This window comes from Acartia tonsa, chromosome 6, assembly GCF_053477335.1.
Source record: "Acartia tonsa isolate MP-2025a chromosome 6, ASM5347733v1, whole genome shotgun sequence".
In the NCBI taxonomy this organism is placed as follows: domain Eukaryota; kingdom Metazoa; phylum Arthropoda; class Copepoda; order Calanoida; family Acartiidae; genus Acartia; species Acartia tonsa.
In genome coordinates this window covers 42,908,247-42,932,824 of record NC_137265.1, presented here as the reverse complement: position 1 = coordinate 42,932,824, position 24,578 = coordinate 42,908,247, and the positions used below count along the sequence as shown (strand labels likewise).

Genomic DNA, 24,578 nt, shown 5'->3' with positions numbered 1-24,578 from the left:
TAAAGACTGTACAAGTTAGAATGATTTTATAAAAAATAAAGATAAAAGATTGTGTGTGTGTGTGTGTGTGTGTTTGTAAGTGTATTAATTTGTTTCTTTCTGTAAAAATTATTTGGGAATGTAAGTTTTTAACATAATTAAATGGACGTATAACTCTAAGAAAAATATCACACATTCAATAATATTAGCAGCATCAAGATGAATTGTCCTACAAAATAAACCTAGTTGTTGAGTAGTTTCGATACAATTTTTAAGAAAAGAATGTGCAGAGGGAGATTTTGATAAATTCTACAAAATTTCAATTTGAAATTAAATTATGCTTAGGTTTAAGTTTAAGTTTTGCTGTCTCTTTCTTTTTTTCCTTTTCATACTTCTTTATCTTGTCAGTTGGTTTAATTTTTATACTTCTTTATACATTTTTATACAAATTAATGTTTAAATGTTTTTTCTTCTGTATACATATCCATGACGCCTAAGGCTGTGTCTGCCTCTAAATGTTCAGTGAAAGTGATATCTGTGGATTTTTTCTGAGACGTGCAGCTACTCTACAATTCTTTCCCCTTAGCACCCGGGGCACTGTTAGTTTTTAATTAATGCAGTTACTTATTAAGTTTATGTGTCCATCTGTCTTTCCTTCGGTAGATAACAGAATTTAATCCGTAGCTGTTTTGTAATTTCAATTTCACTCTCTTTCACTCTCTTTCTGTTTTACCCCTGAATACAAGTTGAGGGCGTGGAAGGTTAGAAAAATAGCTTAAAACCACACAAAAATAATCATTAAGCTGACCTGAAAACTACAACCATTTCGGACCTTTAATTTCCAAGATCTTTAGCAATATATATAAAACACTAGCGGCTACGCCCCTAGAGGCCTCTAGTGGCACTTTAAATGTTTTTGTTTGATAAAGTCTCTACTATAATTTTCTACGTACGATACCTCTTTATTTGACGTTAAAGTCTCCTATACGTTTTTTAGAATTTCGATTTTTTTGTCATTTCTCTTGGGAGGGTGGTGTTACCCTCCCCCAAAATAGTTAAAAACCTTCCCGGGACATTTCTGAATCTACCCTGTTAAGGAGAATCCGATCGGTTCAGCGGTTAGCGAGATCCTTCGGTACAGACACACAAACACACACACAGGCATCCTGTTACTTTAGTATAAGGATTGCTACTTGATATTATACATGATATACTATAATTTTTCATAGTAACTTCGAACATAGGCATATGTTATTCCTTGTTATATTTTTCAACAGATGATGAGATTAAATAAATATGTTCACTAGTTCTCTAAGTGAATGTCCTATTTTTAAAAAATTGTTAGCTTTTAAAATTTTATAACATTTAGAAGTAAGAATTTTTTGTCTGATGCTTAAGATTTCGATAACTGAACCGATTTAGTTGTCTATTTAAGAAAAGTTCCTATATGCTGGGACCTGGCTGGGACGTAGACAAAGTATTTTAAAAGTTAGAGGAAAAATAGTTATCTTCATGAGATTTTTTATCTTTCTTTGCTGATTTAATTTTGTTTTGAGTTTTTTTTTTACTAATTTTAAGATTAAATGATATGGTTATATGAGCAATTGCATTTAAATGGTTTGATGAAAATTTATGATTAGGTTTTTTTATTCTTGAAAATAAGCTTAACATTGAATTAGTTTAATTCACCGAAAAATAGATAATCCATAGATTTCTATTGATAATAATAATATTTTTTTATATTTGTTTGGAATATTTAAATTTGAGAAGGAAAAGCAGTCATCAAGATCTTAAGCTGCATTCGGACGTGCATCCATCATTCTACTTTGTATAAAGACTAATTACTTCGCCCCTAGCCTCTAGATTAGGGCAAAGGAGCCCAAAACCATCCTGAGACATTTTTAAAGCTTCCCTGAAAGTATAATCAATTTTGAACAGTAGTTTCCGAGATATTTAGCTTCAGACAGATAATACCTTACTACTTTATATTATAGGATTGAAGATTGTAAAAATAAGATGATAAGGAAGTAAAAGTATATTAAATATATCTTTCTATAAATCCTGTTTCTTCCTTTAGGTAATTTTAATTAAGTGCCAGACAATGGCTACAATTTGTTTTAAAAGGGACATTCTCCTATATGAAATTTAAAAACTACATAAAAATTATTTAAATGTACGACAAAAATATTGCTTTCCCTCAAACTGAAACCAATTCCCCTTGCTTCCAAAATAAGTGGAAGAAGTAAGGGTTGTACTTTTTTCCTAAAGATTGAACCCTGCCAAGGGCCTAAACCTGCGGGGCTGTACATTACTCAATATAACCTAAAACAACATGACCTAAATCAATAAACACTACCCCTCTTAATTTTATATTTTTCAAAATTTGGGAGAGGTTTCTTAGCTCAACAAGTCAATTTAGAGGAAATTATGTAACAAAAATTTACGATGGAGTATCCCATTGAGAAGATGCTGCCAACTGGGCTAATTTTATAAATCTCTTTTCTCAAGCCACAGTTAAAACTTTGAAAAAGCGGGAAATGTGGGAAGGTTAGGTCAGCACGCAAAATTTCGGACAGCCCTAGATTTCAGCTTTCTTTTAATATCTAAATTCTCTTTAAAGTGTAGAAAAGTTTTAATTAATTATTTCTCTAAAACCGCCTGAAATATTTAAGTTTTTGGAAAAATTGTCTGTTGGTCCAGTATAGTAAAAAGTGTCATGTTAGGTTAGGTTATATTGGGCATAGGGTAACCCTGCTTGGTTTGTACCTCCGGTGTGGTTGGATATAAAAAAAAATTCCTACCCCCTTTATTTTTAAATAACTTAAAACAATACGAAGGGGAGGGGGGGGGGAGGTGTTATTTGTTCTGTCAAATCCTATAGTATTATTTGAATTGTCCAGTATAGTATAAAATATCCCAAATAAGTGAAATTAAATAAATTCCAAAGTGTTTGGGTTAACTGTATTAAACGGTTGGTGTGTGCCTTCAGTAACGCATATTTTCATGTCTTTCATATTCGCAAAATGACACAATAGCAAGTAAATTATAGAACGGGGAATATTCATTATAAAAGTTGACCCTAGGGGAGGTATTAAAGACATCATTCCACGGACATTAAAAAAAGATATTAGATTAAAACCAGTTTTTCTAGCCCCGAATGCCGAAGTTATGTTTTCAATACATTCATATTTAATAATTTAGCTAAATTCTTAGGGCAAAGTTTGCTTTTGTAAAATTATTATATCCTCAAATAATTTCGTCGCTCATATTTTTGAAATGAATCTTATGTGACTAAATAGTGAATAAAAATGTTCATCGACTAAATATTTCTTTCCAATTGTACCGATTTTTTTTTTCTAAGAGCCCATCTAGGGTAATAAATCTATTTCAATACTAATCTTATCTTCTTTATTGCAGGTATGAGCAGCTGCGGATTTCCTGGCGCTCCTGCCCACAGTTCTGTAGAGTTCAGCGACCGAGCGGCCAATGCTGCCATGGCAGCCGGAGCCCTCGGCACCAGCCTGGCCGTCAGCGAGGGAACCATTGCCGAGTACACGTGTGACCGCGGGTTCGAGCTGCTGGGACCGGCGAGAAGGGTCTGTGCTAATAATGGGACCTGGTCCCCGCAGGGGATTCCCTTCTGTGGTAAGAATATATCCTTGTTTAAAAGTTAAAGGATGTCTTTTTGTCTATTGCAAAGGATCTGACTAATCGCAGTACCGATATGTTTCCCCTATACAGTAAATTATAGATCCACAGAAGGCTTATACCTGTTGAAGGGAAGGGTACCTTTAACCCTACCAAAAAAAACACTAGAACCCCCATTATTTTACATTTTTATTTAAAATCTAAAGTTGAGGATCAGATTTCGCTACTTGGCCCTTTGAGTCCCCTGTTGGCCTCTAGGGGCGTGAGCACAAAGCATTATTTAATGTCCATTAAATTAATTGGTGTGTCTTTTATGTTCTTTAAGATCCTATTAATGGCTACCCAGGAACGTTATTAATAAAGTTTTTTAAAGTAAAGTAGTCTCGTCATCTAGATATAGTTCTTAAGAAGTTCTGTCCTTATTTGTTAATATTAATTAGTATAAATTAAAGTTTTGCAGAAATTAGCAATTATCTATAATTACAATATTTTAAATACAGAGTTATATAATAAAGTTAGATTAAAAAAGTTTCAGAAATAGAAGTATAGGTAAATATTGAGTAGTTGATTATAGACAGCTTTTGGCGGATATTAAAATGAAACATTAAAAGATTAATATTAGTTTTGTTAGCCCCAAGTGGCCGGATACCCGGACTAACAAACCTGGTATTAATTTTAAGATTTTTATTTTGTTATTCGTGGAAAATTATCTGTAATACTTTGCTAAATATGATTTTTCAGTATTGCTAAGAACTGGTTCTAATCCAGTGGATATTAATCGGTTTTGAAGCTATACTGGACTCATTTTTATTTTATAAATCATTTTATATTCGTCAATTTTTGCAAAAGGAAGGAAGAACAATGGCATTTAATTTAATCTCCATTTTTCTTTCCAACCTTATAACCACAATTTGAAATTGAAGGAAATTAATTTGTCATCTATTGTCCTATCCTTATAACCCTGATGATGGCCTAGAATAATTTTAATTGCACTTTCACTAATTGCAAATATGAAATAATCAATTTACCCCGTAGCGTTCATTTTAAATCAGAATAATACCAAAATTACAATTAAAACAATTTCAAAATAATAGTAATAAAATGCCTTGTTTCATTAAATGTAAATGCTATAATATGCCTAACTATATGTAAACACATAGGCGTCCAAGGGGGGGGGGGGGGGGTAATGGGGCGATTACCCCCCCCCCCCAATTTTTTTTTTTAATTTTACCCCCGGGGTAAAAATTTGGGGGGGGGGTAAAAAAAATTTGCGGCGCGCTTCGCGCGCCATTTTACCCCCCCCCAAAACCGAATTACCCCCCCCTTAAAAAAATTTTACCCCCCCCAAAATAAAAAGCTTGGACGCCCTCGTGTAAACATATACACTTTATTTATGGATGTCATATAGTTGTCCGTGGATAGAAAAATTAAAATTTACAGGATGTATTTATTCTTCTTATATTTATATTTTTTGTTATTTACAACTTTGATTTAACCAGAAATTTCATAGGATAAGACAATGGACGATAAATTTATGATGATGATAGATAAAATTAACCCTTTTGTATATGATAATCATCGGTTGAAGAACATTAGTTGGGTATCAGCCATACACATTTTTTGGGTATAGTCCTTTCCACGACATCCCTCCATAAGGAGCGATTCTTCGTATTTTTAAAATGGCTTTTTATAGGTTATTTTAGGTTAGGTTAGGTTATATTGTGTTAGGTGATTGCCCGCCAGGGTTAGAGCCCCCCGCAGGGGCTAGAAATAGGAGAAAAGCTACTGTGAAAAATACGAAGAATCGCTCCTTATGGAGGGATGTCGTGGAAAGGACTATACCCCATTTCTTTTATAAAAGTACTTAAAGTTTTGAGCCAACGAATAAAATAAAGCAATTAAAAAGCTTTGGATACCAGTGTAATTTACAGTCAAATGTATAAATTCTGATTTTTTCTATCTGCATACAAATCACTATTGCTAATAGATTTATATGATTCAATCCCAAAATACATTGTTCGAAATTTTTAATAATTCAACCGTAGTATTGTTTCCTTTCTATATTTTAAATATTTAATTTAATTAGCTCTGTAAATTTAATGAATTTTGTCATATTTTAACCCTTTTTTCACAGCTAATAACAATTGAAATTAAATTGTTGTCATATTAACTATATTTCTCAGATAATTACAATTGGAAAATTATTAGCCCCTAGGGGACAACCTTCATTTATATTTATTGCATAAATTTTTCTGTCATGCAAATGATTATTTTAAAGAATTAAAATATTATTAGAGGATTCGCTATATGCAAGTGTGGGGTACTCAAATAGCCTTAAATCGTCCCGATTTAGAAATAAACCACCTCTAGACCTTTATGAGACTTCCCTAAAATGAAGACCTTAATTGGATTAGTGGTAAAAGAAATCTTACTCTTTATATAAAAGGATATATTTTTGAAGATTTCTAAAGGGTTGGTTAGATTAGACTGTGATTTTCAGAGAGGTTAAAAATCCATTATAAATTTAACTTATTGGAAATTGATATGCTCTGTAAAAGGCTAAGTATAAATATAAATATAAACATTTGAAACATATATAAGTAAGGGAATTAAATAGTTTAAGAGATCTTATCTTTGTAAAATTATTTCTTAAAATAATAAAAAAAGCATGACAACATATTTCACGTTATCTCTTTGCGGGATAGCCCTTTTTATTTCTTGGCGTTCCTACAAAAATACATAAAATTTTGTTAAAGCAAAATACCTATTCTTTTTTTAACATAATTTAGTTTTACAAACATCTTACATAATCTTTAATGGTTCAAGGTTTAGAGAGAGCAAAAAATAGCCTTAAAACTTACAATACATAAATCTAGAAATTGGATGACCAAAATTCATTTGGAAGCTTTAATGAAATCTAAAATTTATTCGGTTCAGAAGTAATTAAAATCTTAGGTTATAGACATAAAACATTACAACTTTATATGATGGGACAGCTCCCTATTATCAAGATAATATTAAAAAATTAGAAATTAAATAAAATATAAAAGTTATATTAATAATTTTCTTGCTGTATTGTGGGATGACTGTTCAAAGTTGACGGAATTGTAAAATTTTACGCTCTAATACTTCTCTTTACTTTCTTTTCACTAATAATTTTCATATAAAACTTACTTTTCAAAATGTCATACTTTGTATTCAATACAAGTGTAAAAAATACGTTTTTCTTTTTATTTAAATTCTATTGTTTTGTTTTTTTGAAGGCCAAGTTAATTTTTTTATATTTTGAATATCACTTAAATGTAATTAACCGATAAATAAATTTCCAGTATGGCTTTGAAACCGATTTGCTGCATTAGAATCAATTCTGAGCTTATACTGAACAAAAATGTATCATATCATATGTATGGCCCCAAGGACCACTAAAACAATGGGCGCTAAAATTTGTTTACGCTAAAACCACAATTCCGAGTAATTGTATGTCTATCTGCCAAAGTATTAGGTAGTATAAATGTGTGTTTTTTAGCCATTTATCATAAAAAAATAATAAGGACAGTAATCTTGTTTTTTTCATTTCAGAAAGGCATAAGATTTCATAAAGACTAATTTTGTATATTCTAGTTTTGAACGTGGCTGCCGGGAAGGCCCCCATGCAGAGTAGCGTGGCTGAGGGTGGTATCCCCCAGAAAGCTGTGGACGGCAGCACCAGCACTTTCTTTGATATCAGCACCTGCAGTCTCACTGAGGTAAGGATTTGTTGATAATTTATGCCTAATAGAGCACATAAAATTCAAAATTCATAGCCATAAACGTTTCTACCAGCAATAATTATACCCTCCCCCCCCCCTCTAGGAAAAAAATTGGACGGCTTTTTAGTAAAATATACTGGTTTTGGACATTCGCTTTTTCGAAAGGAAAAGGGAAACGACGGGTATATTCTGTATTTGAAAGGGCAGAAAAAATAGCCTAACTATCCTGGGATTATGTAAAATCCTTTCATCAACAAAAAATGGATTATTATTACTTGGATCTTACATCAGATTTTCATGTTCTCTTAAAAAATGAACCTTGTAGCGTGCTAAAATAATTATCTCCCACGTCCCCACCACTCCTCTACTGGATAGACGAACAGACCAATAAATAACAGTGAACCTAAATTGACGAAAATTTTACCCCTGTAATATTTTAGTATTATATATCCATTATTATATTCCAGGTTGAGAAATCCCCGTGGTGGTATGTGAACCTTCTGGAGCCATACATGGTACAACTTGTCAGAATTGACTTTGGACAGAGCTGCTGTGGTCAGTTTAGTTCTTGTTACGTTTTTTAAAGCGAATCTTTCTTACATTTGGGATCGATCCGTCCATCCGTCCGTAACGGGTAGCTCTTTTCTAAAATTAGGCATGTTAGAATTGGCCTAAAGTTTTTAACTTAGTCAGATGATCCCTGCGACTCTTAAATCAAAACAAGAAGGTTCGTAGGTACTTACATTTGTAACATATTAGTTTGCTTTTAAAAAACAACATTTTATATAAATATTCTGTTCATCTGATTTTTGGAATACGCGTCAATTACTTCATGAACTGGTTTAATGTTTTTTTTTATACAGAGAAATTAGGCAATACGGTATACCGGACATACATATTCACATTAACCATCTAATTTCAGCTAAAGGAAGACAGGCAACCATAGTGGTCAGAGTTGGAAATAATCGTCCTGATCTTGGGGTCAATCCTATCTGTAACAGGTGAATATTTGTCTTTATATTTCTCGTTAATAGCTAGTCAATATACAAGTCACAAGTCTGTTTGTCTGTCTGTCTAAGAGATTTCAAATTAAAATATAAGTTCCTTTAAAACTAATGTTCTCTATTTATTATTATTACTAAAATATGAAAAGAAGATGATTTTTAATATTATTTTGAATTAGGTATTAATAAATTTATTTCAAACAACAGTCGTAGAACAAAATCAATTTATGTTTATATGCTAATCTAGGGAAAAGGGAATGTGATTCTGACAAACAATTCTAAGTGAAAATTTCTCTTAATCCCCTTCCCTTTTTTCTCCCCCTTATTATTCACTTCCCTTTGAGTTACACCAAAAAACAAGTTTTACTCCAACAAAATATTTTATTTTCGGCAATTTTAAATAAATTTTAATTGGCTGAATAGCAGCCCCTCATGATAATCTAGCAAGCACATAAAGATTAATTTTGTATGACATTTTGTAACATAATATTTTAATTCAGATTTACTGGAGTCATTGAGGAAGGTCGACCGCTGTTCCTGCCCTGCAACCCTCCGATGCCCGGAGCCTTTGTGAGTGTACACTTCGAGGGACCTCCGGGAGTCAGCCTCTCAATCTGCGAGGCTTTTGTATATACGGATCAGGCCCTCCCCATTGAGAGATGCCCAACTTTTAGGTGAGAAAATTTTTTATAATTATAATTATGTGAGGGATATGACAATGAACGATAAATTAATGCACATGCCCATTGTATATTTACATACAAAATAACCTCTTCTGTAGATTGAATTTATGTTTGAAAAATTGGACACAACTAGTTTGGAACCATCCAATCACAGTTGAATAAAAGTACCCAAAGTTAATTTTAGCAAACGAATAGTATAACCTGGTTTTAAAACTTTGGGTACCAGTGTGGTTTACAGTCCAATATCCCCTTCTTTCCTGCATTACAAATAGATACAGTCTGTTTGAATGTGTGTGTGTGAATAGTTTTAATTAAAGAAAAGATTTTAAAATATAATTTTCCTGAGTTGTTTCAGAGATCTTAAATGTCATATTATTTCAGAGATCATAAGCCAGGAAGCACCGCAACATACAACGGAAAGTGTTACATCTTCTATAATCAAGAACCTAAAGATTTTGAAACAGCTAAAGGTAAAAACATTTTTATTACTAACCTCTGCGGGAAGCCCAAACCCTACGGGGCTTCTCTGTACCCAATATAAACCTAAACTAACCTTTTTTAATTTACATTTTGACTAGCACTTGGAGAGAAAACATTAGTGGTTTCCTCATAAGGACCTTAAACAAACGTTTAAGACAATAAACGTATGTTCAAACGTTAGGTTAGGCTAAAATATGGATAGATAAGCCCTGCAGGGATAGTGTTCAGCAGAAATGAGGCATAGGAGCGTTAGAACAACATGCAGAAAAATATGTTGATGATCGGTCGTCTAATTATATTTTAAATGCAATATAGTTCTGTTGCGTAAAATTGTATTCTGTAAATTAAATTGAATAGTATATCTCTTGTGATTTACAGTTCTATATTACGTTTCATTTCATTCCTTTTAAATAAATTGATGGAATAAACATACAGAGAATGTTCTATAAAGCCTAGCCTCCCTCAATATTTGTATGAGTTTTCTGTATGTGTGTAAGACTGTAACGATAGTTTTCTGTATATATCTTCATTTCTTTTTGCTTTGTATGGTCTAAGAAACTCTAAAATTTGAAGGAATCCTATTTTAAAAGTAGTAAGCTGTTTTTTCTGTTGTAAAAATCTCTTTTGCCGCTAAACCGATATGGTTCCCCTTCATAGTGAAGCTTCTTTAGGACCAGGGAAGGTTTTAAAATTATTCTAGTAAATAAAAATGGCCTCCCCTCCCAGAGAAAATTTTCTTTTTAAAACTTGATATAAAAATGGGGGCGGGAGGTGAACGACTTGCAACCCCACCTCAAGTGCCCCTTAAATCATCTAGGGGCGTAGCCGATAGAATTCTTTTCAAAGGAATAAGTTTTCAAGAAAGCTAATCTTGTTTGATTTAGATTTTTGTGAGGAGCGTGGCGGCTCCTTAGTTGACGAGTCTAACCCAGCCCTGCAGGGCTTCCTCTCTTGGGAGTTGTGGCGCAGGCATCGTGGAGATCCTAATGGACAATACTGGCTCGGGGTTCAGAGAGACCAGGTAATTTGTCAGGGACCTTTAGTGATAAGACAATAGATTATAAATTGAAATGCAACCCCAAAAATAGAAAAATTATCTCGTTTATATGCAAAATTTGGAAACTAGTGAAATTCACTAAAAGTACCCAAAGTTTTGAGTCAGCTAACAAATTAATGTAGCTTTAAAGCTTTGGGTACAACTGTAATTTAAATGAAATGTCTCCTTACTCCATAACAATTTAGAATAAATAAATGTTACATTGTCTTATCCTACACGATATTTACCCAGAAAAACCAAGTAAAAATATATCATCAAAGATAGAAATAAGTTAGACAATTGGCTATAAAAAATCTTTCATCATAGATATGTATAAAAATTTCAGATAACTATACATTGTTGTAGAAATAGTAGAAAAAAAACAGTTATAATTTAATTATTCTTTAAACTTTTGTTTATCAAAAGGGGAGATTTTGTTTATTCGAATGGGATTTAGATCAATTCATACACATTTTCCTATACCTGCTTTTTTTTATCAGGAATAAGGTATAACCAACAAGCGAAATGAATCTAAAATAATATTTGGGGGGCAAATGTAGAGGTCGTCAATTTTACGATGTGTTGCCCTACAACGACAGCTGAAAAACACGTATAAGTGTCGTGATTTTTTTCCGAATTAATTTCGTTATTGGTAGAGGCCTGCTTTTTATAGGTTGACAATAAGAACTGGAGATGGATCAATGGTAAATCTGTGACTGTGTCCTTCTGGAACCTGCCTGGAGGCAATAATGACTGTGCCAGGTACAATTTTTTCTCTCTTAAGATTTCCTAATAATAAAGTAACAGGATGTCTATCTGTCTGGGTGTACTGAAGGATCTTGCTAACCATGATCTGATATGGTTACCCTTTACAGGATAGCTTCTCATAGGTCCTGGGAGGGTTTATAATTTTTTTGGGGGGAGGATACAACCATCCTTCTTAGAGAAATAGCCTCTAAAAATATTCTTTTACTTTTTCTTTTTAAATCTAAAATAAAAAAAATGGGTTATCGAAGTTTCTTAAAAAGTAAAAACTATTATGTCCTAGGAAGAGAGTGGACATTGGACTGTAAATCCTACTTGTCCCCATAATTAAAACACGTTTTTCTCATTCGTTTTTTTCTTAAAAACTGTACAGGCATTAAATGAATCTTGATCAGAAAGTAGAACCTAGTCGGATAAGGTTTTGGCAAAACAATTAACCTTAATGTGAAATATTCCGTGCTAATTTAAATTACTGAAATATTTTAAAAACTTTTTTTAGGACATTGCGTTTTATGACATAAATACTTTTTTTACACCATGCAAAATATTAAAGGACAAATATAAAACAAAAATTCTTTTGTTTCGAAACAATGCAAAAATTTTAAATTACAATTTTAAACCTTAAAATATTTTCATGTTAAATCTGTCGAGTTATAGAATGTAGATTATTTTGGGGTTGAATATAAAAACAAAGATGACAACATTCATATATAGTAGAAGATATAAAGTAGAGTGTCAGATCTTAATAAGCAGAATATTGAAAAAGTTAAAATCAGTCAGTTTAATATGGACGTATTGATTTAATATAGATTTTAGATGTGCTGCTACGGTTCTTAACTCGTAACTAACTGTTACAGGAATCATCTTGCAAAGTTTGAAGTTGAAAGGACAATTCTAACAAGAATTGTCCAGTTTAACACTAACAGCTTTACGTTACGTACGGACTGACCTTATTTGTGGAATACCTTCGCTTTTAGTAATAAATGCAATATTTTCGTATTTATGACATATTTGCATTTTGTAATAAATATTCTGTTTGGTTTTACACATTTTTAACGACGCAGATTTTCATCATATAACCACAAGAAATCTATTATTTTTATTGACAAAGCTATCTATCCTCATGGAAAAGTAATATGATGTCTGTCTGTCTAAAGCGAAGAATCTCGCTATCCACTGACCGATTTGGTTCTTTTTCCAGTGGAGCTTTTTATAGGTTCAGGGAAGGTTTATAACTAGTTTCCCTAGAGATCTTTATATGCTTCACTTTTAATTGACCTTGTTTTGTTAGAATTGTTCTATCGATGTCATACTTAGCGTGATGATTACCATAACAGTTAGGTAAGATTTAGGTAGCGTAGCAACTTTATATTCGTTACCAAAAAGTCCGTATGTCCATTAAAAACCTGGGTATTTTTTGACTTTTTTGACAACAAAAAAAATGTTCGTTTGTCCTTTCTCCTGATTTTTGAGTTTCACTTTTATGGATGTTGTCGTGCTTGCAGATTTTAATATTTTTAATATTTTATCAGGTTTGATGGTACTAAAGGCTGGCTATGGTCTGATACAAGCTGTGAGAGAGATCTTAACTTCATCTGCCAGCACAGTAAGTTTAATTTTGATAAGTAGCGCAGCTACTCGTAACCACGGTATGTCCGTTCGTCAATCTTTTTTTGCCTTTACAGGAGGTGACATTATTATTTTAGACTTTCTACTATTCCCAGATCTTAAGGGAGGAGACAATGAACAAGACAGCGTAAAGTGTCACCAAATAAATGACGTCATACAATAAAGTTGACCATTGAGAGGCCAGTATACACTGTTATTGACGAATGGTAAAATTCATACTGGCCTCACATTGTTTTTTTTTATCGTATGACGTCATTATTTTGGTGCCACTTTACGCTGTCTCCAATGAACGATAAACTGATATACATGCTCAATGATGATAAACTAATCTATCACTAAGGTTGATTAAAAATATTGGTTGAAAACTTTGAACACTACTAATTTGGAACTTATCCATCAAAAGTACCCAACGTTTTTTTAGCCAAATGAGAGAATAAAACTTTGGGTACCAGTATAATTAACAGTCTAATGTTCCCTCCCTCGTATTATGATTCCAAAGCATTTAATTTGTTCTGCATTTGTTAATGAATCTATTTATTACATAATAAGTACTTTCCTATGACATATGGATTACAAATATCAAACAAGGATAATTAATATCCATCATTAAGTTTAGTAACAACATGACAATATTATCTCCTTCACCCCTAGCATATAGGGGCTCTGTATTCATATCGCACTGCTAAATTTTTAAATAAAAGTCTAAACCATCCAAAGAGTTGTACAAAAGCTTCCCCAAAATAGATAACTCAATCGATATACTTGTTATAGAGATTCTATGACAAATAAAAAAAGAATATAGTAAAAAAAGAATATTATTTTTATTTGAATTGTTTGAAAGTTATTATCAACAAATCACTGAATATGAAAGTTTTAATAGATTTTGTTTAAAGCAACAAAAAAGTTTAACAAAGTTGGTCATTTGCACTTTTATTTTAACATATAACTTAGAGACAAACGAAGTAACCATATTAATAGAGTATCTCCACATTTAAGAAAATATTATATTTGTGTATATTAATACACATATAACGCTTGATGCGTACAGCTAGCGTAAATACGCACAGCTGGCTTAAATAATAGAATATATAATCATAGAGTGCTAGAATAAGTATTGGTAAAAAATATCTAACACGTTGTAATATGACTGATTTTCTTTTCTTTTATTGAAGAAATTGTTTTACATTTAACATAATAAAATAAGTGAATAAGTGGTTAAATCCCCTTCCCCCCACTTGTGTTTAAATTGTAGAATATAAGGGTGTTTAGCTGTCTATGTAGCTCTTGTGTTTGACTGCATGGTAGGCTTGAAGCGTAATTAAATGAAAGTAAAAGAGTGTTCAATCACTTCCGCATATGTATCATATTTTATATTCATTAGTATCGCAAAGAATCCACCTTTGTTAATAAAATTTGGTGATTTCCTTAAAAGTGCCTATCGAGCACTGTACACCCCTCCCCTCATTTCTGAAGTAAATAGAAAATATCGGGGTTGGGGTTACTTCAAACCTCGTACCCAACCTGACCCAAAGAAACAAATAATAAGCCTCTAACTCCCTACTTTAGATTTATTTAGAAATAAATGGTGGGTTTCTGTGCTCAACAAGGCACTTTGAGGGAAAGAGCAGAATTTGATTTGCTACAGTGACTTCTTGCTGCATGATATAAATCAATATGTATATGTTTTAATATGCGGAAGTGAATACACACCTTTAGATGAAAGTAAAAGTTAAGTTAGGGAAAATAATCATATAACATTGCATTCTATTCTACCACGCATACAGGGATAAGTAAATTTCATGGAAAATATAATACTTATGCCTGCCCGTCTATCTTTCAAACAATAAATGTAAAAAGATCTGTGTTTAAATTGTTGTATTTTGAAAACAAAAATTTACACTTTATTATTTTAAAAATTATTAATGAAACCGATTTTGTGTTAAGATAATTAAGATTCGTGCACATAATTGTACTCTATAATTCAATTAATCAATTAAATCGTTAGAAATTGAATTTTAAGATCGTTATTTTGTTTCTTTTTATTCCAGAATATTTTTATACTCCCGGGGAAATTTGAACCATGACGTTTGAATAAAAATTAGTCAATTTTCTTTTTATTCCATTTGATGGCTATGATAGTTATTAATCGCATCGTAATACAGACAGCTTTTCGCGGATAATAAAATAAAAAAAGACCCTGGCTAAAAAAAACTGGCATTAAATTTATGGTTTTTATTTTTATATTCGTGGAAAATTGTCTGTATTTCAATGCTATACACGAGTTTTCAGTATGGCTGAGAACCTATTCTAATCCAATTTTCGAAGCCATACTGAAAAGAAATCTTCAAAAATAGATTCAATATAGCTTATCTAAAAAAGTAAAAATTTAATCTCTAGCCATTTAATAAATCTTAAGTAACACAGAGAAAAACAAAACACATTTTCAACTGCATAAACTTGAATTTTTATGGAGGTGGGGGGATGGGGGGATAGCTCAAGTGAAACAAATGGAAAACTGACTAAAAATTCCGGATGTTGAGTCACACAATCAAAATATGTCAAGTGTAAATTAGACAAAAATATAAATTACATGAAAAAGAAGGGGAAATGGATTTCCAAAAAATAAGGGATAAAACAATGGCCCATAATGTATATTCTCAGTGATGATAAACAAAATCACGCCTTCTGTGGTGTTCAATTATTGGATGAAAAGTTTGGACAGTAATAGTTTGAACCAACCTATCAAGATTAAAATTTAATAAAAGTGTTATGTCATACAATGAGAATGGTTAAGAGTTTCAAATCAAAATTAAAGTTAATTTGTATGTAACCCCTAAAATCATCATATGTTTCCCAGTTAGTTTTCTTACTGCCTTGAAAAATACAAACATTACATTACTTTGTAGTAAAGATAAACATTGGTGTTAATTTCTAATGTTAATTATAATTACTATCGCCAGATGTCGAACTAAACATTTTTTTAAATGCTGCAAAAAATCATCTAATTGCATATGCTAGAAAATCTTCGAAATAAATGTCAGTTTTGCATAAAATAATATGTAAACATTTGCATAATACTGTTATTATATGCAAGCGTAATTATCAATTAAACCCTTCTGCCAAAATCATGTAAACTCTCCTGCATTTATATTTTAATATTTCAAGAACCGTAGTGTCAATAAATCAATGAATTTGACAACTGAAAAAAAAGATTTTTTAGTTTTAAGCCATTTAAAAATTATTTACTTATCTTGTAATTTCTAACCTCTTGTACGTACAAACGAATGGACAAATGGAGTAGATACGCTATCGAAATAGTTGTTTAAAACTGTTGGTTGAGCCCAAATAGAGATTACTCTATTTTCTCAGCTACAATAAACCACCAAATGTTATTCTTTTTAAAAGTCATGAAGTAACAACCACCACTTTCAAAGTTTGTACAGAACATAAAAAATCTATTTTATATAGCTGACTCAATTGACTAAAACTTAGATGGGTGTTGGGATTCTACCCCACAACCCACATTACCCCCAAATTAAAACACACAGCTTAGCTTGGAATAGAATGTTTTTCTAAAAGATATTTCTTGGAAGGGAAATAGTTCTGAAAACATTAATAATCTCAAACCTATCCAAACCAGGGCCAATAGGAAACTTAGATATAAGATCCTAATAAACAAATAATCATTATCGTTTGCACAAAGCATTCACCCTTAAGAAAAAAAACTATAGTAAAAATCCTATATAAAAGAGTACATATAAGTAAAGTTAATTGTGTAGTGTCTTTAAGTGAATATATCTTAGAGAATTTCGCAATAGTTAATTAAATGTGTCCTTTCAATTCCGCATCACATCAAGTAAAGCAGGGATCTAAAGGGTTCAGAAAATTGCCGATGAATTAATGTACATTCCTTATGATGATGCATGAAATTACCCCTTCTGTAGATTACAATTAGTGGTCGAAACGTTTGGACACTAAAACTAATGAACCAAACGATTAAAAATCAATAAAAGTCCTCAAAGTTGTTAAGTTAACAAATAAGAAACATTATTATAAAACTATGGGGACTAGTGTAATAAACAGCCCATTGTCACCTCCCTCCCTGAAGTAAAGTGTTTGTATTCATAAAGAGAGACGATAGCAAATAGAAAAAGAAAATTTTGTTTAATGGCGAAATGGGACAGTCTGTACTGTTGTAAAAATTTGCGGTTTTAATGATTTGATAATGTGATCCATGTACGGTAGTGAATTCACACCTTAATTAAGTAATCCACTTCTTCTATGGTTTAGCCTAACATAGATTCCATTTGGACCAGGGAAGGAGGGGACTTCGGACTGTAAATTTTAATAATACCCAAAGTATTATAAACGTTTCTTTCATTTGATGGGTTAAAAACTTTGGGTACTTGATTGATTGATTTATCAACTTGCAGTGTACAAACATTCCTACCAATAATTCAATCTACAAAAGGGGTAACTTTGTATGAGACTGTCATCTATTTTTCTGTTCTTATCCCTTACCATGAGCAGATTTTAACTTTATGAAATTCAAAGTTGTTCCTAAGTAATTAAAATTTTACAAACATTTTAAAATGTAGTAAATGGTGTCAAATCTAAATATAGAAAATCTACACAATAATAAAAAACATCGTAGTAATTTTTAGTTATATCGAAGGTTTTTGATAATTAAATACCTGGCCTTGAATCTAATTAAAGCTTGAAATATTATCATTAAGATTGTCCTATTAAAACTTCCTACATGTGTAACTTTCTTATTTTTTCTTCTTGGTGGTTATTTTTTCTTAATTTGTTTCCTATAACAAAGACAATTATGTTTTTAAATGGCGCAGCTACATAAGCCTACAACAAATAGTACATATTTTTATTCTCATTTTATAGTAAAACAACGTTTTTTACTTCAATTTTATTTTTAAATTTTATGCTTTCGCAATCTTCAGAAAGATACTAATGATTTTTATAACATAATTAGATGATTTTTTCAATAAATTTTAGGGGATTTTTCAACATATTTAATTTTAGAGAAGATTTCATGCCGTTTATTGAGAATAGATTCTTTGTCTGAATATAAGATTGCAACTTTTTCCATAAGACAAAGTTGACATTTATTAGAACCAGGATCAAAGGAGGGCTGCATAGAAAGGATACTCCACTTGATTTATATTTTATTTCTATTCTCATATGCTCATATAGAACCTTTATAACTCATCATGTCCGTCTGTCTAACAGAATATTATCGTTATTTTAATAAATTGTTTAAAATTGCTTTCCAACTGAGGAAGGGTCGGGACAAAGGAGTGTAAATTACACTGGTACCTAATTTTTTTAATCAACTTATCTTTTTGTTAGCTCAAGAATTTTGGGTACTTTTAGTTTTGATTGTTTAGTTCCTTTTTTAGCATCTACAGAATGCGTAGCATTGTTTATCATCATTGGGAACGTATATCAATTTATTGTATTTTCATATCCTTACTACTTCTGGATTTTGCCCTTCTTGTTCATCAAAAATGAAAATTTATCAATCTGTAATTGTAAAATGGCCCAGATGCACGTATGTACGGATACATATATACCCTAAATATAGAGTAGTTGTGCTAGTAATATGTTTCTGTAGTTAAAATTATAACTGGCTTAGATGGACGTACGGACGGATACAGACACTAATTATAGAGTAGATGTGCTAGTAATATGTATCTGTATTTTGAATAGAAAGAGAAAGTGGTTAGAAGCAAATATATATGTACATTAAACTGCATGGTTCAGAGGGGAGTAAGAAGTAATAACCAAAAAAAAATCTACAACACTTTCTTTCTATCCAATAATTACAATCTATCAAAGATATCATTTGGTTGAAACATTAGCTTATTGTCCATGGGCATGTCCCTCTATCCCTGGCATTTTTACAGTAAAGAATTCAAGCATCAGTGTTTCGAAAAATCCGCCAATGAATTTAATAGGTATATTTTCGCATTTATAATACATAGATTAATAAAAAAATTCAGTTTGAAGCAAAAATAATATCAAACTTACTAATACCCTTTGAGACGTTTGAGAACAACGTAGACCCAGACTTTTATAGTAGATTCTAATGACTAACATTTCAACCATTTCATTGCACAACTTTTGTCTAAAAATCTTGAATAAGTTTTGGCCAAGGCATCCCCCTTAACTCTTAATATTAATGTCGCGCATCTGATAAAGCAGCAATATGAAAAACTTTTAACATCTTTAGTTATGACAAGGTTTTTGCCGAGATTCCATAGTATATCAAACTAAGTCTAAAAATAAAACAAATCTCATTTTCATTTAAACACTACATTTACTAAATATAAGTTTATATTTCTATACTTTTACTGTTTTATACTTTACTAATTGTAGCATGAGATGAACATAAATTAAAATCCTGGTGTAACTAAGCCCCCTTCTAAAATGTACGATTTCTTTCTTCCTTTTCATTAAAAAGTAAAAACGAAAATAAAGACGTTCAAAGGTGGTGAAGAATTACTTATCTGCCATTGTATTTTCCTTCTATCCAATTCTTGAAGATTCTACACAACAAATCTAAAAAATTATGTCGAATCGTCTTTCGAATCATATCAATGAAGAAAAGTATTGCCAAGAATTTATAGAAAAACTCTTTTACCTCAAGGTTTTCCACTAACGAAATGGTTATTATTAAAACAAAATTATTAATATTTCTGTGCTTGCAGTAATGAGAAATTAATTATTCAAATTATTTTATCTTCAGGTGTAACATCCCTGACCTTAACGAAACATATAAAGCCATCGTAAAAAAAAGTTTTTTTTTCTCTTTATGTCATGTAACTATTTCTGGGTGTGCAATCAATTCCCCATATTATCACAACCAAATATTGTTTGATTTCACAAAATGACAAAATCCTTTTATAAGAGTAACAGGATTTTGCCAGTCTACAGCTTAATAACTTCTCCTTTACAGTTAAGCTTTTCTTAGGTCATGGGAAGGTTTATATTTTTTTCCTTTTTTTTTTGGGGGGGGGGGGGTTCCCCCTACAAAAGAATAAGTAGATCTAATAGCAAATGGAAGTTTGAAGCTTCTAAGTTCTATTCATAAAAAAATAGCAAAAGTTAGTGAGGGGCGCTTTGTAATTTGTATAATATGCAGTTCTGATAATTTTATAATACGATACAATGTGCGAAAATGAATGCACGCTATTTTGATGAGTTCATTGTGAACAATTTACCGTCAAATTATTTTTTTCCTTTCCCCTTAGAAATACAAATAACAGGTATGAGAACATCAAAAAAGTCAAGATCTAAAATCATTCGGCAGAATAAACGAAAATTAACACTTGTAGAGTGTGAGAACATAAAAAGCATAATATACTATACTTACATTTTTTAATTTTAGGACGTGAAATCATAGACGCTTCATTTATTAATAATTTATTACCTTCTTGTCCTAGTGGTTATTATTCCAAAAATAAGATGAATACAGAGCCCTTGGATAATAGGGGCGCAATCGCTAAAATTTATTATAAATACATATATTGTGTTGTGTTTTTTTAAAAGAAACTTATTTTTTCTCTATTTTAGGACCTACTACCTGTGGTAAACCAGAGCAGCCGCCTAACTCCACCCTCGTGTCCACCAACTACGACGTGGCCAGTAGGATCGAGTACCTGTGTGATGCTGGCCACCTGCTGGTCGGGCCTGCCAGGAGAACCTGTCTGGCAACTGGTTTCTACTCAGAGTTCCCGCCTGTTTGCAGATGTAAGTTCTTGATTATGCTTGTCTGTATTTGAATGGATATGGAAGGACAGAAAATAGTCCAAAACCATCATATAACTTCATATAATAAATCATAAAACAAAACTGCCAAACAAATTTGGGACCTTTGGAGTCTTCCATAATTGGGGATTGCAATCGATTTAATTAAATCTATCTAAAACCCCATCCCCTCCCTCATAACTTTATAACTAATTTAATTTTTATTTGAAGAAATTTATCTGATAAATCATTACATTGATTTTGTCTGGTCTATTCTGCTATTCATATTCGGAATGCATACCTCGATGAATAATTATTATAATCTATTTAAGTATGAATTTCACAAAGCATTTAATGCACTGATAACATCTAATACAGGGTGTCCCATGGTTTATGGAAAATATTTTTATTTGATCTATTATTAGTATAGTACCTCGATATAATTTATGTTAGCTTTGCAGATTATCCAATATAACTAGTCAATTCCTGAATTAATTTTCTAAGATTGCTGAAATATTAGGTAAGTAATAAGCATTAAAAAACTTATTTTCTATGGGACACCCTGTAGATTGCACAACTGGCGATAATTTTAGAAGAATATTATTACTTGCAATATTTCTTATTATGCAAAAGCTTTTATTATTTATGGTCAGACTATAGTCCGTTAGGAACTGATAGTTCTAAGTAAATAATTTTAAAATTTGGATGACGATTCCTTGAAAGATTCGCTACGAATGAGAATGATAGATCTTGTTTTAATAACGGGTGATATGCCTCAAAATATATAGGCAAGCGATAAATTGAAATGTATGTGTGGGGTAGTATTTCTTGTGTTTGTGTTTTACTTTGGGTTAGATTTGGTCATAGTGGGTACAGGTTAGCTTGCTGGGGTAGAACCCCTGAATGGATAAAACATAAAAAAAACTGAATCCCTCTCTTCATTTTCAATTTATTAAAAATAAGATTGCGAGGTGTTTCTTTGTTTGGTAGGAACTTTGATGAAAATAACTAAATAATGCTAAATTTATCTCTAGATATTGAATGTGGAATGCCTGCGGACATACCCAATGGAAAGCTAATCTTTGTCAACGGCACAAGAGAATTTGAGAGTTCCATCAAGTACGAGTGTAACCCGGGGTATCTGTTGGTCGGTAGGGAAACTCTCATGTGTGATGTGGATCAGAGATGGAATGGTCCTCCACCAAGGTGACTTTTAGATAGTTTTATTGAAAAGAAGAGAGACAGAGATAGATGGAGACAGGGTGGCGGGAGAATGACGAGAGAAGGAAATTTTGTAATAGAACAAAAAAGACAGAGAGAGCGGAAAAGAGAGAGAGAGAGTTGTAGACACAGAAGAGAGAGAGAGAGAGAGAGAGAGAGAGAGATTGAGAGATTATGAGAGACAGAGAAGGAAAAATAGAGAAAGAGAGGGATTATTAGAGACTGAGAAGGAAAAAGGAGAAAGAAAGAGAGCGATAGAGAGACAGAGAATGTGTGAAAGAGAGAGAGAAAGATTGATAGATTGAGAGAGAAAGAAAGAAAGAAAGCTATTCAAAATAAATTTTCAATGTCTCTTGTATAATTCAAAATAAAATGCTTATTATATTAAGATGTGAGCCAATCTACTGTGAAGAACCCAAATCTCCGAGATATGGTGGCTACACACTTTCTACAAACTCAACAAGGAAAACATTATTAAATAATTAAAATTAGCGTAGCCTCAAAAATAAACATTCCTTTGCTTTTTAAAATGTTTTTTAAGATAATTAGCGGCAACACCCCTTGCATCTGTGGGCTCTGTATTCGAAGGGGTAGAGAGGGGCTAGAAAATAGCTAAAAACAATCCAAAGTCTGAAATAATATAGCCTAAACCAACACATGAACTGTGTGACCTACAATAGAGAATCCAATCGGTTCAGTAATTATTGAGATCTTAACTTTCTGACTTTCTACTTTAAATGATAGGATTTCCATGTTTCTAAAGTCGCTGCATTTATTGGCTAATTTTAAAGGATTATGGATTACAGGCAAACGACAAATTTGCGGTTTCCCTCAAAGTTTTTAGTAGAGCAATGAGGGTTGGGGTGTGGATTTTCTATTGTTTGTTTACTCCTTTATGTAAGGTTAGATTAAGTTATGTCGGGTACTAGTAGCCATTTTTCAATATCTAAAAAATAGGTGCGGGTGGTGGAGGGGGTGTCGTCAGACATTTTTAGACAAGCACTTATTTTGCTTTTGTTATTTCGGTATGAGAAGGAGGTATTTATTAATGTGTTTCATCAGATTCGGAACTGTGGCCACTTTCTACTGTACAAACCCTACCTACGAACTGGTTGGTCCCCAGAAGATCACGTGTCTCAAGGATGGAACATTCAATGCAGAGCCTCCCACTTGTGAACCAGGTATGCTGATTATATATATTCAGGGATCTTAAGGGATAAGACAATGGGCGTTAAATAGATGTTCATCTTCCAATGACAATAAAAAATAGTCCAATGTATCCTTCCTTCCTTCCTGATATATGGGCTACCACTTCACCAAATAATCAGTGTATAAATTTGGTATAAATAACTACAATTTAGTTATATCTATTACTTAAGACTATCCTGGAACCTATATGAAGCTTTCCTATAAGTTTAGAGGCTAGTGAAAACTTTATAATATTTAATTGAATTATTCTTTTACAGGAAAAGAGAATAACTCTGTGTACTCTGAGCCCCCCAGGGTGCCCGACTCCCCCCGGCTACCCGACCCCAAAACAGAAAGTACAGAGCCAGAGGTCAGACCTTACATCCCAAGGAGGACGGGAGGACCATACAAACGCAGGAAGGTCGCCATCGATGGTATCGAGGAGGAGATTACGGAAGAAATTGAAATTTCCACGTCCACTGATGAAATTAGAATTCCATACAGAAAAATTAAAAAGAAGGTAAAAATTTATTTATTTAAAACTTTAAAAATTAATTGTTATATAAAATTGAATTCTAAAGAGACATTGGGCAAAAAACCCATAAATTTCACATGCAAGCCATGAGTTAGTGTTTCCTTAATGTGCAATTTGTGTTAAAGTTTGGACACTCAATACACTAGGGTAAAACTGGGTAAAACACTAGTTGAGAAATTCAGAAAAAATAAGATAATCATTTTTTCAAGAGAAAAATATTTCAGGTAAACCGTGAACAACTACCAGAACCTGTACCTCCCAGACGGCCAGAGGACAATGAAATACCTGGCAGCTCAAATATTTTGTCAAGCGAGGGGGCGGCAGCTGACATTATCAGCCCGACGTCGACAAAAAGTGAATCTAGCAAACAGCAGCTCAATCTAGGTAAGTTTTCTTTTGGGGTCACCACCCCCCTTACCCCACCCCATTCAACACACTGCAAAGTAGCTTAAAACCAGCCCATAGCCAGGGTCTAAGCTTATAGATCGGTGGTTTTGGTATCTTATTGACTTTAAGAACCTGCCGTAAGATATTGATTAGGTTCATAAAGCTCCTCTCATAGAAGCAGTGGTTAACATTTTTAACGTCTCTAGTATGACGTATTGTGGTCAAGACACGAACTTGACAACTCCCCGACACAGCAAGCCTACGTGCTTTTAATAATAAATATTTTAAATAAGGGTTTTAATATAAAAAAAAATATTTATTTATAAATTTCTGTAATGACTGATTTAACCAAATCGACAAAAAAAAATGTTCAAGTTTAAGCTCCTTTGTCGATGGCAATAATATCATTTGATACAATAATTCAAAAATTTGATGTACTTTTCAATAATTTTAAAAATCCTTCGTAAAAAATGATAATGGATGAAAATTGAATGGTAACCCTTTTGT

General features: G+C 32.2%; 1 protein-coding gene across 1 annotated transcript in view; it reads left to right on the top strand.

The window, feature by feature from the left end:
* The window catches only part of LOC145322721 (uncharacterized), a 51,263-nt gene that overhangs the window by 11,040 nt on the left and 15,645 nt on the right, over positions 1-24,578 (top strand). The window contains exons 2-16 of the mRNA XM_080164952.1: positions 3,397-3,624; positions 7,249-7,373; positions 7,844-7,931; positions 8,299-8,377; positions 8,881-9,054; positions 9,445-9,533; positions 10,428-10,564; positions 11,253-11,341; positions 12,877-12,950; positions 20,567-20,743; positions 21,775-21,946; positions 22,351-22,425; positions 23,024-23,142; positions 23,428-23,669; positions 23,909-24,068. Of these exons, the coding sequence (XP_080021078.1) occupies positions 3,397-3,624; positions 7,249-7,373; positions 7,844-7,931; positions 8,299-8,377; positions 8,881-9,054; positions 9,445-9,533; positions 10,428-10,564; positions 11,253-11,341; positions 12,877-12,950; positions 20,567-20,743; positions 21,775-21,946; positions 22,351-22,425; positions 23,024-23,142; positions 23,428-23,669; positions 23,909-24,068 (2,028 nt within the window). The remainder of the gene's footprint in view (positions 1-3,396; positions 3,625-7,248; positions 7,374-7,843; positions 7,932-8,298; positions 8,378-8,880; positions 9,055-9,444; positions 9,534-10,427; positions 10,565-11,252; positions 11,342-12,876; positions 12,951-20,566; positions 20,744-21,774; positions 21,947-22,350; positions 22,426-23,023; positions 23,143-23,427; positions 23,670-23,908; positions 24,069-24,578) is intronic.